This window comes from Polyodon spathula, unplaced genomic scaffold, assembly GCF_017654505.1.
Source record: "Polyodon spathula isolate WHYD16114869_AA unplaced genomic scaffold, ASM1765450v1 scaffolds_1565, whole genome shotgun sequence".
In the NCBI taxonomy this organism is placed as follows: Eukaryota; Metazoa; Chordata; class Actinopteri; order Acipenseriformes; family Polyodontidae; genus Polyodon; species Polyodon spathula.
This window is the reverse complement of record NW_024473042.1, coordinates 4,700-17,500: the sequence shown is the minus strand read 5'-3', so window position 1 is coordinate 17,500 and position 12,801 is coordinate 4,700. Positions and strand designations below refer to the sequence as shown.

At 49.0% G+C, this 12,801-nt stretch overlaps 2 protein-coding genes across 2 annotated transcripts in view; both read right to left on the bottom strand.

The window, feature by feature from the left end:
• Positions 1 to 5,111, bottom strand: part of si:ch211-113g11.6 (uncharacterized protein LOC559008 homolog) — an 8,080-nt gene extending 2,969 nt beyond the window's left edge. The window contains exons 1-11 of the mRNA XM_041243058.1: positions 4,792 to 5,111; positions 3,054 to 3,193; positions 2,900 to 2,962; positions 2,668 to 2,763; positions 2,428 to 2,533; positions 2,141 to 2,248; positions 1,710 to 1,849; positions 1,253 to 1,431; positions 982 to 1,090; positions 511 to 712; positions 117 to 232 (exon numbers count right to left, since the gene is read on the bottom strand). Of these exons, the coding sequence (XP_041098992.1) occupies positions 117 to 232; positions 511 to 712; positions 982 to 1,090; positions 1,253 to 1,431; positions 1,710 to 1,849; positions 2,141 to 2,248; positions 2,428 to 2,533; positions 2,668 to 2,763; positions 2,900 to 2,962; positions 3,054 to 3,193; positions 4,792 to 4,885 (1,353 nt within the window). The 5' untranslated portion in view covers positions 4,886 to 5,111. The remainder of the gene's footprint in view (positions 1 to 116; positions 233 to 510; positions 713 to 981; positions 1,091 to 1,252; positions 1,432 to 1,709; positions 1,850 to 2,140; positions 2,249 to 2,427; positions 2,534 to 2,667; positions 2,764 to 2,899; positions 2,963 to 3,053; positions 3,194 to 4,791) is intronic.
• Positions 5,112 to 7,474: 2,363 nt separating this feature from the next.
• Positions 7,475 to 12,101, bottom strand: lingo4b (leucine rich repeat and Ig domain containing 4b). The gene is given in 4 exon segments (XM_041243059.1): positions 7,475 to 7,668; positions 7,671 to 9,452; positions 9,951 to 10,052; positions 11,917 to 12,101. Coding segments are annotated over 2 exon segments (1,839 nt in total). The 5' UTR covers positions 9,441 to 9,452; positions 9,951 to 10,052; positions 11,917 to 12,101; the 3' UTR covers positions 7,475 to 7,599.
• Between the last annotated feature and the right edge of the window lie 700 nt (positions 12,102 to 12,801).

Genomic DNA, 12,801 nt, shown 5'->3' with positions numbered 1-12,801 from the left:
ACAACACACGTCACATCGGAGTCGCTGTGTGTCGTGTGTGCTGTGTGTAGCGTGTGTGTGAGCAGGTGTGTGTGTGAGTGTGTGTGTGAGCGGGTGTGTGTGTGGTGTGTAATCACCGTGCTGTTGTCGATAGCCATGGCAGTGACAGCAGCCTCGTCTCTGAAGAGTCTGTACTGAGAGATGATGAAGGCCTCCTCGCCGCTGTGCAGCACTTTCAGCACCTTCCCTGATTCTGTGAAAGAGAAGCAAGAATGCAATCCCTTCCTAATCTCTTCAAACTCCCTCACCCTAATCTCTTCAATCTGCCTAATCCTAATCTCATCAAACTCCCTCACCCTAATCTCATCGAACTCCCTCACCCTGATCTCAAACTCCCTCACCCTAATCTCATCGAACTCCCTCACCTTGATCTCAAACTCCCTCACCCTAATCTCTTCAAACTCCCTCACCCTAATCTCTTCAATCTGCCTAATCCTAATCCTGCCTAGTGCCACTAGGGCTGGCTCTCACCTGTGCCCAGGTACAGCACGCTGTAGACCACCTCGTTAACCCCTTGCGCGCTGGAGGCTACAGTCCTGGTGTAGCGGTCAGCGGTCGGCAGGTCCAGCGGCCGTTGACCCAGCGGATAGATCAAGTCCTCCATTTCTGGGTGGTCCCGAATGACCCCTAACATTTTCCACGGCAGACTGTTGGTTGCGTTCTTAAAAAGGCACTGCGCAGAAAAAGAAGGAAATAATAATTAGGAATGCAGGAACGTTCCCTGGACTGGAAGGAGCACCCTTTCTCTCAGGGAGGGGAGGGAAAGAGGGATCAGTTCAGTCTCCATGCCTCAAGCCTGCCCTGGACTGGTGGGAGCACCCTTTCTCTCAGGGAGGTTTCAGTCTCCATGCCTCAAGCCTGCCCTGGACTGGAGGGAGCACCCTTTCTCTCAAGGGGATGAGGGAGGGAGGGAGAGAGGGAGCAGTTCAGTCTCTTAGTCACCGTTCCAGGTCGCTGTGCAGGCAGAGTGTTGCTGTAGCCCTTCAGTTTGGAGGTCTGAAAGACCCGATTGACTTCTTCAATGGAGTAAACACAGACCACAGTGGTGTTCCTGAAACAGGACCGAAGAAAAAAAAATACTCTTACGTTCATGAGAAAGAAACTAGCAGAGGGAGGCTGTTCAGAGAGTATAAGAGCCTCCCTTTCTCTTTCTCTGCTCCCATCTCACAGTGCATACGCACACCTCTGTTACAGCAGCCTACAGGCTTCTCACCATGCGTTTGAAAAGATGCCGTAGAGCAATCCTTCAGTGCCCCTCTCACCCGTCAACACATATGCCTCTCGGAGCTGATTGAACTGCTGGGGCTTGGAGGGGACCCCGCACATCACCCGCGCCTTCAGGAATGTGGTCCAGGAATCCGGGGGAACATTCCGGCTTCCTCCTTCATCCACCTGTCAAGAGCGTAGAGAACATCTTAGAGTCTGAGCTTAGCAGCAACATCGGTCGCTGTGCAGCAGGCCTACAGTGTGAGTTTCTAACCCTGCTCAAACTCCTGGCTCCTGATCATTTCAATATTAATAATAATAGACCTCATTGAGGGAGAGCCAGACAGTGGAAAGGCGGCACTAGACTTGCATACAAACAAAACCCAGCATTCGGTTAGCAGGGAGTTTGATTGAAGCTGTAAATCTGTGTGTGACGGCAGTGGAGTCTATCTGGCTCGCTGTACCATGCACACTCGTCCTATTCTGGCACGGTAAGGCTCTTCGTCGACGCTGGCTGTCTTGTTGAGCTCGCTGAAGAAGAAGTAAACCTCTTCCTTGTGCTTCTCATTGCCTGGGACCAGGGCAGACCCGGCAAACTGCGGATCTGAAAGAGATTCAGAAGAGATCACAGCGTTGTCAATCTCCAGGGTGCGCAGATATTTCCAACACAACGCTGCAGGTAAGCTGAGTCCTGCCACTGTGGGTCGTGTGGTCCGATCGCGCTGTTCAGTCGGTCGGATGGAGTCTTATTCCCATCCCTGAACCCAGCGAGGGATGACAGGAATATGAAGACAATGAGTTTGGATCGTGCTCCTTTATGAATGTTTACTAAGGGCTAAAGTGTGAAACAATGTTACCCCCGATCGCCCCCACGCTGGGGTCCCGGGGCACTTACTCTGCAGCCACCTGTCTTCATTCTTGAGCAGCTTCCTGTGGCTGTAGGTCCGGCGGAGTGAGCCATTGAACTGTCCCGCCGCGGACAAAGCAGAGTAGAGACTTCCCTCTGAAACAAAGACAAGGGGAATGCATGCCAGGTTATCTTAATCCACATATACATCAAATAATAATATTATTCAGTAATACAAGATCAGATTCCAAACATCATAAGGATAACCCCCATCCCCCACCCCCCCAGTGGTCTCTAGCGGTACTGCAACACGATCCCCCCCGCTAGTACAGTACCTGCAGAGAGAGAGGCTACGCGCTGTGAGGGGAAGGGTGGTGAGATGTCAGCTGGCACCACCTGGAGGCCGCTGGCGGTACTGTCAGTCAGTTCCGTCCCATTGACCTGCAAGCACCAGGTGTAATGTTACTTATATCTAAGGCTGTACTGTTTTCAAGCTTATCACAGATTTCAGTGAAATGTACCCGTATGTTTTAATCATAATCAAATATCTTGAAATATCCTCTAACTGAACTTACCAATAACCAACACTTGGGGGCGCCGGCGTTTGTCCCACAGATCAGGAGGCTGCTGTTCACTTTGTGAATCACTGTGATGAAGTTCTCACACTCTGACTGAAAGAAAGAAAAATTTCGAATGCAATTACAACAGTTGGCCAGTTGGTGTCACTGTGCCATATGGAAAAAATTACAGTTCAGTCTCCACGTCTAAAATCTTAAGCCTCCAGCTTATATTTCATACACATCTTACCTGCGGTACGTTCAACTTGGAGAGACAGGTATTCTTTGCTTTTTCATTTACAGTCACTGGAATCTGAAAAACAAAACCAAAAAAAATATTTTGTCCCGCGTAAATAGCGCACAAGACCCGCTCTCTCGGGGTCAGACTTTTCAACAGCGCTCACCTGAGTGGTTTTCACGTCGGACTCCGTGAACTGCAGGACGTAGACCACGTCCCTCCCGCCCACGTAGAGCGAGTCGGCCCCCAGCTCCTGAAAGAACGTGGTGTGATTCTCTGGGTCAGGGAAGTGAAACCCGACAGCGTCTGTCAGAAATGAGAAAGAAAAAGAGAGAGGACGAAAGAGAGAAAGAAAGAGAGAAGATGTTTGATGATTATCTAAGATGTTCCGTTATCCTTCACTAATTTCTGTTACACGTTGGGAATTGAAACCTGCAGTCACTCTTTTGCGCAGAATTCCAGTTTTTGGGGGCTGCGCGCCCCACATTCTCAGTGACGCCGGTAGTCCTGGGGCAGCCCTGCCCTAAGTCTGTCAGATACACTGTCTTGTCCCTCATAACTGAAACGTACCTGTTCTTTCGGGCTATAAGATTTCAATTTGGTATTTAGATTGAATTTACCAATAACCAACACCAGGGGGCGCGGGCGTGTCCAACACGGTTATATATCTATTCGGTTTCAATAAACTTAACACTTTCAATTTGGTATTTAGATTGAATTTACCAATAACCAACACCAGGGGGCGCGGGCGTGTGTTTCATTGACCATGAGGCTACCGTTTAATTTGTGTAAGCTTGAGAAATAGATATACTGTTTAATGTGGTAAGCTTGACAAACGAAAGAGGGCCCATTAAAAGTTTACAAACGAGAGGAGGCCGTTTAATTTGTGTAAGCTTGAGAAATAGATCATTGTGTCATGGGCTGACCACTCGCAGAAAGATATGTGTACACACACACACACACACACACACACACACGCACACACACACACACACACACACACACACATCTGAATTGAGGTCATGTGTTGCTTCATAAGTTTTTGAGTCCCGTCCCCGTCCCCCCCTCTCTCCCTCTCTCTCTACACGCGCGCTCACGCCGCTGCTGCTGCAGTCCCTCCTCGAGCACCTGCATTGCAGTTCTGCAGCACGTGTTGCACACGCATTAATGCAACACACACACACACACACACACACACACGCACACACACACACACACACACACACACACATGCACACCAGTGGCGCGTGTACAGCGTATGTACAGCAAGATTGTGCGCAGCTGATTTCTATCGCAAACCCTACTAATGCAGGTTTAAAAACCTTTTTAAATCCAGCTAACATCTCGTGTCGTGTTATTACATAAAGCAACAGGGAAACACGCAGCTGGGGTGGGACTCTCGGTGCCAGTGCGTATTGTGAAGTAGGATCTTTCAATGCAACAGCTTCTTGAATACAGACCACAGCTGCTTTCGACTTTCCCTAAAGGATGCACCAGAAAGACAAGCGCCTGTCCATCAGTGTAGCCCATTGCACCAGAAAACGCGCTACCATCGGCCCAGCGCTCTGGGGCGAATCCGATTTCATGCGATATTATTCGGACAATCCGTGGGTCCGCTCCCGAAGCCGATCCACTGTGTGTCCCGGCTTGTGAAGAAGGAATCGGATGATCTTTCCTTCTCCGTCTTCAGTCCTCATTCATAAACAGATATGATTTATTTAATGCAATTTTAGACATCTCTATGCGGCTGATTCAGTTTAAACGTTGCATTATTTTGTCCTGGTTAAATATACATACATACATACATACATACATACATACATACATACATACATACATACATACATACATACATACATACATACATACATACATACATACAAACATACAAACATACAGCTTACCTTTAACTGTGAGCTTCAGCCTCGGCAGATTCTCAGCGGACCCTAGGACACCGGCGAGCAGAAGAAAGACCGATAAGAGCATCAAATGTTTCATCTTTGCTTATGTTTTGGGAAGTTCCCTCCCCAGTTTTTCCCCCCAAAGATGCCGTTCTTTATCTGACAGGCCGCCTGCAGCTGTGTTTAGTAATGGAGCTGAACCGGACCCTGCGGTTTTGGGGTATCTCGTTCCTTTCCTTCTCTCGCACCCGCTTTCTGTCTTTCTCTGCTTTATACCGACTCTGAGAAATTGAAACCGAGGCTCCACCTCTTGAGCGTGAGAGAAAAGAGAGAGATGGGGGGTGTGGGTATGAGAGAGAGAGAGAGAGAGAGAGAGAGAGAGAGAGAGAGAGAGAGAGAGAGAGAGAGAGAGAGAGAGAGAGAGGGAGGGGGGGGGGGGGTGGGATGGGGTGGTAATGTAACGCTGTCCCGGGTTTGTTGTTCTCTCGAAATTCACAGTCGGGTAAATGTTGCAGACGCAGCGTGGGCACACCCTGTCTCCTTTATTGAACGTTTTGATCATTCATTGTTTTATTTTTGGGGTGACGGGGGGGGTCCAGTTGCACGCCAGGCTTCAGCGCCCCGAGATCCAGACACTGAAGGAACCAATTACTCTTTTCAGAGTGTAATGGTCAGCACATGACATATTCGCTGAGGCTTTCGAGTTATTATTACCGCGCCTTTGCGCTCGTTAACTCGTTAAACCGAGTACGCATGCCTACCATCGACCCCTACGTCACTCAACTCAGAAAACTTTATAATCAGCTGTCCAGTACATCATTGCATGTCGTGTATTAGAGAAGAAGAGCCGATCTTTTATATTAGGTAGAGGGAGAGGTCCATTGTGCCATTTATTCATTATTTCAGCATGATTTAAGAGATGAACTTATATCTCAGTTAAAATTAAAAAATCTGTTTTTCAACTAGACGGCGTGCTGCCGAGTCGGTATTGAGCGCCTGTTGGTGAAGGTCTTTTGACAACACTACCGTGGAGCTCTCCGTGGTCCTGCAGGAGAATGGAGCGCTGTTTCCTGTTCGGTAGACATTGTAGTGCGTGTGCGTGTGCTTGTGCGTGTGCTTGTGCGTGTGCGTGTGCTTGTGCGTGTGAGTGTGCGTGTGCGTGTGAGTGTGCGTGTGCGTAGACTAGAATAGAAGGTGTCTTCACAAAGGGCAACGCGACTTAAAAGTATTTATAACGTTTTGGACACGGGTTCTTCATCCGTTAAAGCGAGGAACTCTGTGGTATGTTAGCTGACATAGTCGATGGAAGCTCAGGGGACCCGTCGATCACTCACTCACACGACACCTGTCAATAATCCTACGAGTGAGTGACGCTCAGCATTCACTGACAGGCAATCAACGTTTCCCGGAGTCGGCAAATCGGGCTGGTCCCAGTCTGCAAGTTGTGGGGACAAAAGATAAGCAGCAGCTCGATTTTAGGATTGAGAAATAATATATATAATATACACATTTTTCAATTTGTAAATCCGCAGTCAGAAGCGTTAATCTTTTCAGAGCTGTTCTAGGGTTACTATAAAAGAAAGCGGGCGCCTATAGATAACGCAAACACGTGTCCAAGCCATCGGTACGCCAGATCGAGACTCTAAGGAGATAAAGGAGTCGTTGCAATCTGCCATTGAAGAAAGGTTTACAAACTCAATATAGGAAGGTTTTTTCTCCAACTACAGTAGATTTTGCCCTGTAGTGATGTCGAATATAGTGATGCTTTTTAATCATAATGATCAAATACTATAGTAATAAAGCGCTTTACAAGATACAAGACTAGGGTGTGTGAACCATGCATCAGCTGCAGAGTCACTTACAACAACGTCCCACCCCAAAGACGCAGCGCAAGGAGGTTCAGTGACTTGCTTGGGGTCACACAGTGAGTCAGTGGCTGAGCTGGGATTTGAACTGGGGTCCTCCTTGGTTATAAGGCTGTGTCTTTAACCACTGGACCACACAGCCTCCTACGATATATAGCGCTATATATAACTGGAGTCGGCAACAGTAAATTGATATTGTGTGAAATCAGAAATGAGAACTCAAAGTACACTGGGTTGAAACAAAGCTTTATAATTCATTCATTAAAATAGATTTTTTTATTTAACATCATGTCATCAAAGAAACTACAAGATCGCTAAATATATTGGGAAAACTATACAAAGCACTGTGCAATTCAATATGTTAACACAACATTATTCCAGCAGGTTTCAATCGATTTCATGAAGCAAAATGAGTTCATTCTAAAGGGTGATGTTGCAAAACCTTTGGCCAGAGCTGTAAACAAACTGTTTCTAATCAAGCCGGTATTAAAACCTGGAATGGACGAGACTGCTATGCAACAGGAGTTCCCATCCCTGATTATATATTAAACTGCCATCGGAAAAAACTGGGAGGAAGCAAGGAAATCAGCGAGGGTCTTTATTATTATGAATTATTAATTAGTCATTTAGCGGACACATTTATTCAAAGAGAATAGGAGGGTGAACTGTGCATCATCCACAACTGCTGCTGCTGCTGCAGAGTCTCTTCCAATAGGACCTGGTTTGTTTGACGTCTCATCTGAAGGATGGAGCACAAGGAGGTTCAGTGACTTGCTCAGGGTCTCACACACACACACACACACACACACACACACACACAGGGAGTCAGTGGCTGAGCCGGGATTTGAACCTCCTGGTATCAAGCCCCTTTCTTTAACTGCTAGACCCCCGAGCTCAGATTTAAGGTTAGTGAGCTGGCTCTCCTATTGTGTCCTCGGCTTCAGGCTCACATGAGCCTCATGGAGAACTTGCCCCCGTCCCCTCCCTCTGCTCCTCCCCCCCCTCCCCTCCTCCCCCACTGCTCCGCGGCACAAAGGCAATGGTGGTGTTGTGCTTAATCTTCCCCTTCCCACGGCTCCAGAAAAACATAAAGACGAAGCAGATGGCCATCGAGCTGAGGAAGGATATGAAGCCCATGGTGGTGGCCAAGAGGAGTTTCTTGGCGCCAAAGGGTTTGCGGGCAGGCCCCCGAGAGGTAGAGACGTTGAAGGGGGTCGGCTGCAGGTCCGGAAAGTACAGGAAGCTGCGGTTGCCCGCCGACGACAGGTTGAATCCGCGCACCTGCAGGCTGACGGGCAGGCTGTCATTCCCGGCCGCGTTGCTCGCCACGCACTGGTAGCTCCCGCCGTCCTGGACTTGAGCGTAACGGACCTCCAGGCTCCCATCGAGAAGCACCCGGACCCTGCCGCTGGGGGTCACGACTGTCTTCTGTGGGGTGAGCCAGGAGATCTTTGGGGCTGGGTCCCCATCCGCCTGGCAGGAGAACAGAACCGTGTTGCCTTCGTCAGTCTGGACCACCTGGGGCTTCCGGTCTATGATCCGGGACCTCCTGCAGGTGAAATGCCCCGGAAACAGAATTTCAGTGAAGTCCTTAAACTCCCTCCCGCGGGCCGACTCCGGGGTGAAGCAGGAGGGCTGGCGGCCGTCGAAATTCAAACGCAACCGTCTGCGGATCAACCAGAGCAGCCGGCAGTCGCAGGCCAGGGGGTTCCCGTCCAGCCGGAGGGTCTCCAGGTTGCCCACCGAGTGGAAAACCCCCTCCTCCAGGGTGGGAAGCTCGTTAGAGGAGACATTGAGCAGCCGGAATTGGGTCAAGCCCCGAAAAGCCCCCGGCTCGACGGTCAGCAGCTTGCCTCCAGCCAAGTGGAACTCCTGCAGCCTGAGGAGGTCTCCTAACAGGTGGCCCTGCACCACGGAGATGGGGTTGTAGGAGAGGTCGAGGTAGCGGAGGTAGACCAAATGTCGGAGAGACAGGTAGGGGACGGAGGTCAGGTTGCATCCTGTGATGGACAGCGAGGTGAGGTTCAGCCCCAGGAGGCTGTTCCCTGTCAGGGTGCCCAGCGAGGGGCACTGCCTGAACTCCAGGCTCCTCAGCCTCTGCAGCCTCCTGAACGAAAGGTCCTGGATCCCGCCGATGCTGCTGAGCCGTCGGAAGCGCAGCAGGAGCAGCCCCTGGAGCTGGGATAGGGCCTCCACGGGGATGGAGGTGAGGTTGCACTTTTCCAGGGTCAGCTCCTGGAGGCTGAGGAGCCCGGAGAAGGCGCGGTTGGAGAGGAAGACCAGGTCGTTCTCCCCGACCTCCAGCTGCCGCAGGTTCGAGAGCTCCCTGAAGGTGTGGTCGACGAACACCAGGATCTGGTTCTGGCGCAGATCCAGGACGCGGAGGCTCTGGAGGCCGGAGAACACCCCCACCGGGAGGATCTTGATCCGGTTCCCCCTGAGACGGAGGATCCGGAGGGCGGGCAGGTTGCGGAAGGAGCCGGGTTCCACAACGGAGATGACGTTCTCGCTCAGGTCCAGCTCCAGGAGCAGGGGCAGGTCGGAGAACTCCTCCGAGCTGAGGGTCTTCAGCCGGTTCCTGCTCAGGTCCAGGAGCTTCGCGTCGGAGGGGAGGTTCTCCGGGACGACGGTCAGGCGTCGGCGGGCGCACAACACCCTCTGCTCGCCGGAGGAACACTCACATTTTGGGGGGCAGGACAAGGGGGAACCCCCCAGAGCCACGGCCAGACCCGCCAGGAGAAGGGGCAGCCACACCCCAGGGCGCCCGCGACCATCGCCCGTGATCATCTTGCCACCTGCCTGGGGAGACAAAGAGGAAGAACTTACAGCTCTGGCCAGGAGTTTTGCCTCACCCTATAAAATGAATAGCTATCGCATGAACCCTGCAGAATAATGTTGCATTAACATATTGAATTACACCCATTCGCTTTCTAGTTTTCCCAGAAACACAACTCAAAACTGGGTTTCAAATTTGCTGTGGAGATTGGATCTGGTTGTCTAAACTGTCAGTTCCCTCCTCGTGATGATTGAGTTGCTCTCAAATGTATTTTAAGAAGAAAAACAACACATTTGAACAACAAGCGTTCAATTCCTTGTGTACCTTCAAGGGTTCAAAAGCTAACAGCTTAAAGAGGCTATAGGTTCCTATATATATATGTGTGTGTGTATATATATATATATATACACACACACACACACACATATAATATTAGAAAGTGGCAGTGCCATCTAGTGCACAGCTAGTGTATTGCAGGCGATACACAATTATTTCCAATAAAGGAGGAGGGAGAAAGTTACCGCCAGAGTCTCATAACCGGGTTTGTTCAGATCAGACTCGCTCCAGCTTGTAGTCTTTTAGGATTCTCCCAGCCGCTGACCCGCATCTCCAAGGGAAAACACCTAAACAAAAACAAAATGCAAAAATATATCACAGTACAGCTTGGGCCAAAAGTTTTACAACTGAACCAATGAGCTGCGGAAGGCGTTGCAATTGGTGGGATCAGTCACCGCAGTGGGAACCCGTGCAGCCAGGAAGCAAAAAAAAAAAGAGAAGGCAAATTCCTTTTCAAACGAGGCTCTTTTGGAACCTCTTGGAACGGACATTCCATTGTGAAGTCATCGTGACATCATCATCCTCTGGAAGTTCTCTTTTGAAAGAGAGCTCCTTCACAGTCCTGCTATCTCACGTCCAGTTGAAGTTGTCCGAAACATCGTGAAATGATAGATTTTATTATTTTTTTCATCAATTGTTCACATTTTTTTTTGTGTATCTACTTTCCTTTATTATTTTAGGTCTTTGCTCCTTTTGGTGTTTTCCTTTTTCAAATACAGTGTGTGTGTGTGTTTGCAGTCCTTTTAATTTGTATATGCTTTACCAGACCTCTCTGTGCTTTACAATGCTTCCCTATGCTTTACCACCCCGCTCTGTGCTTTATCATACTTTATTACACTGCTGTGCTTTTATTGCTGTAAACGTCCCCCGTCCCAGTCCCTGTCCCCTGTCCCCTGCTCTCCCTCTCCCAATTTCCACAAACTAATACTCAGGTTAAATAAAGCTCTTTAAATGAGCTCAATCTATTTTTATAGTCTTTCATTACTTCTACAATATGGCTTGTGATGAATGCTCCAAAGATCAGGACACTCGTGAACAGCTGCAGGGCTATTGTAATGCCTGGAACCAATTACATGTGACAGAGCTGCTATAATAACACTAATACCAATACAGAAGGCATGCACTACTTTTAAACAGGCAATAATAAACACTGTGGCTCTAGGCTAGGGAATAGTAGTGTGAAGTATGGAACTATAATGATCTAGAGGGCAGGAATGGGACTGCCGTTTGTGTCATAGCGCAGCCGGAATTAGGGAACGCTGTGAGCCCCACCCCCCTCTCTCCCTCTCTCTCTCCCTCTTCTCCTTTTTCCTCTCCTTCTTATCTGCTATTTTTAGACAGAGGGAAGATGTAATACCACACTGAAACCTCCAGATAAAGAGTCAACTGCAATCCTCAGAACTCCCTCCCTCACACCCTACGAGAAAGGGGGCTCCCTCCAGTCCAGGGCAGGCTTGAGGCACGGAGACTGAACTGCGCCCTCCCTCCCTCACCCCCGCTAAGAGAAAGGATGCTCCCTCCAGTCCAGGGCAGGCTTTAGGCACGGAGACTGAACTGCTCCCTCCCTCACTCAAGTTGGACTATTCCAAATTATGTAAAACATTATCTGTTTTAAAGGCAAACGAACTGCAGATCCCTGAACCCAAACCAATGTACTGTACAACACCTCGGCAATAAGAGGTTAACGCAATACACTCTCACTTGCATTCGAGTAACTCTGGCAACTAAGAGAGGCCAATCCAGCCTGGCAGCGTCTCTTTGGACTGTGGGAGGAAACCGGAGTACCCACATAAAACCCACGCGAACACGGGGAGAGCATGCAAACTCACACCGACCCGCCGCGCCGCCCTTAATAATAATAATAATAATAATAATAATAACTTTAAAATATATATTTTGTTTGTGAACAGTGTTTTCAAAGAACACTAGGGAAAGCCGAACCACCGGATAATGCAGCGTTTTCTAATCTTTAATAATCCCTAAGAAGTCCATCATACAGAGTTAGTAATATCTGTGACAGCGATGCCATACGGGACCTAGCGACACGCACACGGCACGACCCCCCGAGTTACATGCGATACTGTCCAGCTACAACTAAAACAATCAAACCGGCGATATCATTTAGAATAGAAGAGCCGTAAAATCACTTACCCGTTTTAATCTGTGCAAAGCAAACCGGATGTTTCTGCTTTCCTCTTCTATCAAATGCAATCGCTAGTAGCCTAATCCCCCTTCTGCTAGGTCAGTGTGCCACTTAGATTAATGCCTCTTCTCTTCTCGGCGTCTGATTTACTTGTGCAAAGCGAAAACTAAACTCTGGCCATCCCATCTCTCTCTCTCTCTCTCTCTCTCTCTCTCTCTCTCTCTCTCTCTCTCTCTCTCTCTCTCTCTCTCTCTCTCTCTCTCTCTCTCTCTCTCTCTCTCTCTCTCAGGACCTTTACGCGTTCTGCCGCTTCAGCAGGTCCTTTTGTTCGCTCAGATGCACAGTCGCAGATTAATTAATTCAAGAAGATAATCTGTCTGCCGCTATCTTAAAAAAATATCTCAAATCGTATACCATATACAAACACTCTCGCTACGGGCGATGCCTGGTAGTCTGCGGAGTCCAGGTGCGTACACATTTCAATTCAATTCATTTTTTTTAAGGGGATGAGAGTGAGAGAGTGAGAGAGTGAGAGAGAGAGAGAGAGAGAGAGAGAGAGAGAGAGAGAGAGAGAGAGAGAGAGAGAGAGAGAAGGGATTTAGACAGCAGCTGGTGTGCCATTGCCATCGGTTTAATAATATTAATAAAGCCGCACATTTGTGTTGGGAACGCCGGTCAGCTCTGCGGTTTAAAGCGATCAGAGAAAGAAGAGTTTCCCACGGTTGTCCACGGGAGATTTGTAAACACGAAACGCCAAGCAACAGTAAACCCGGAGAAGTCGACCTTTTATGCGCGGGGGGACAGACATTTTCATAGGGAAGCATTGTAAAGCACAGAGAGGCATAGTAAAGCATAGGGAAGCATTGTAAAGCACAGAGAGGTGTGGTAAAGCA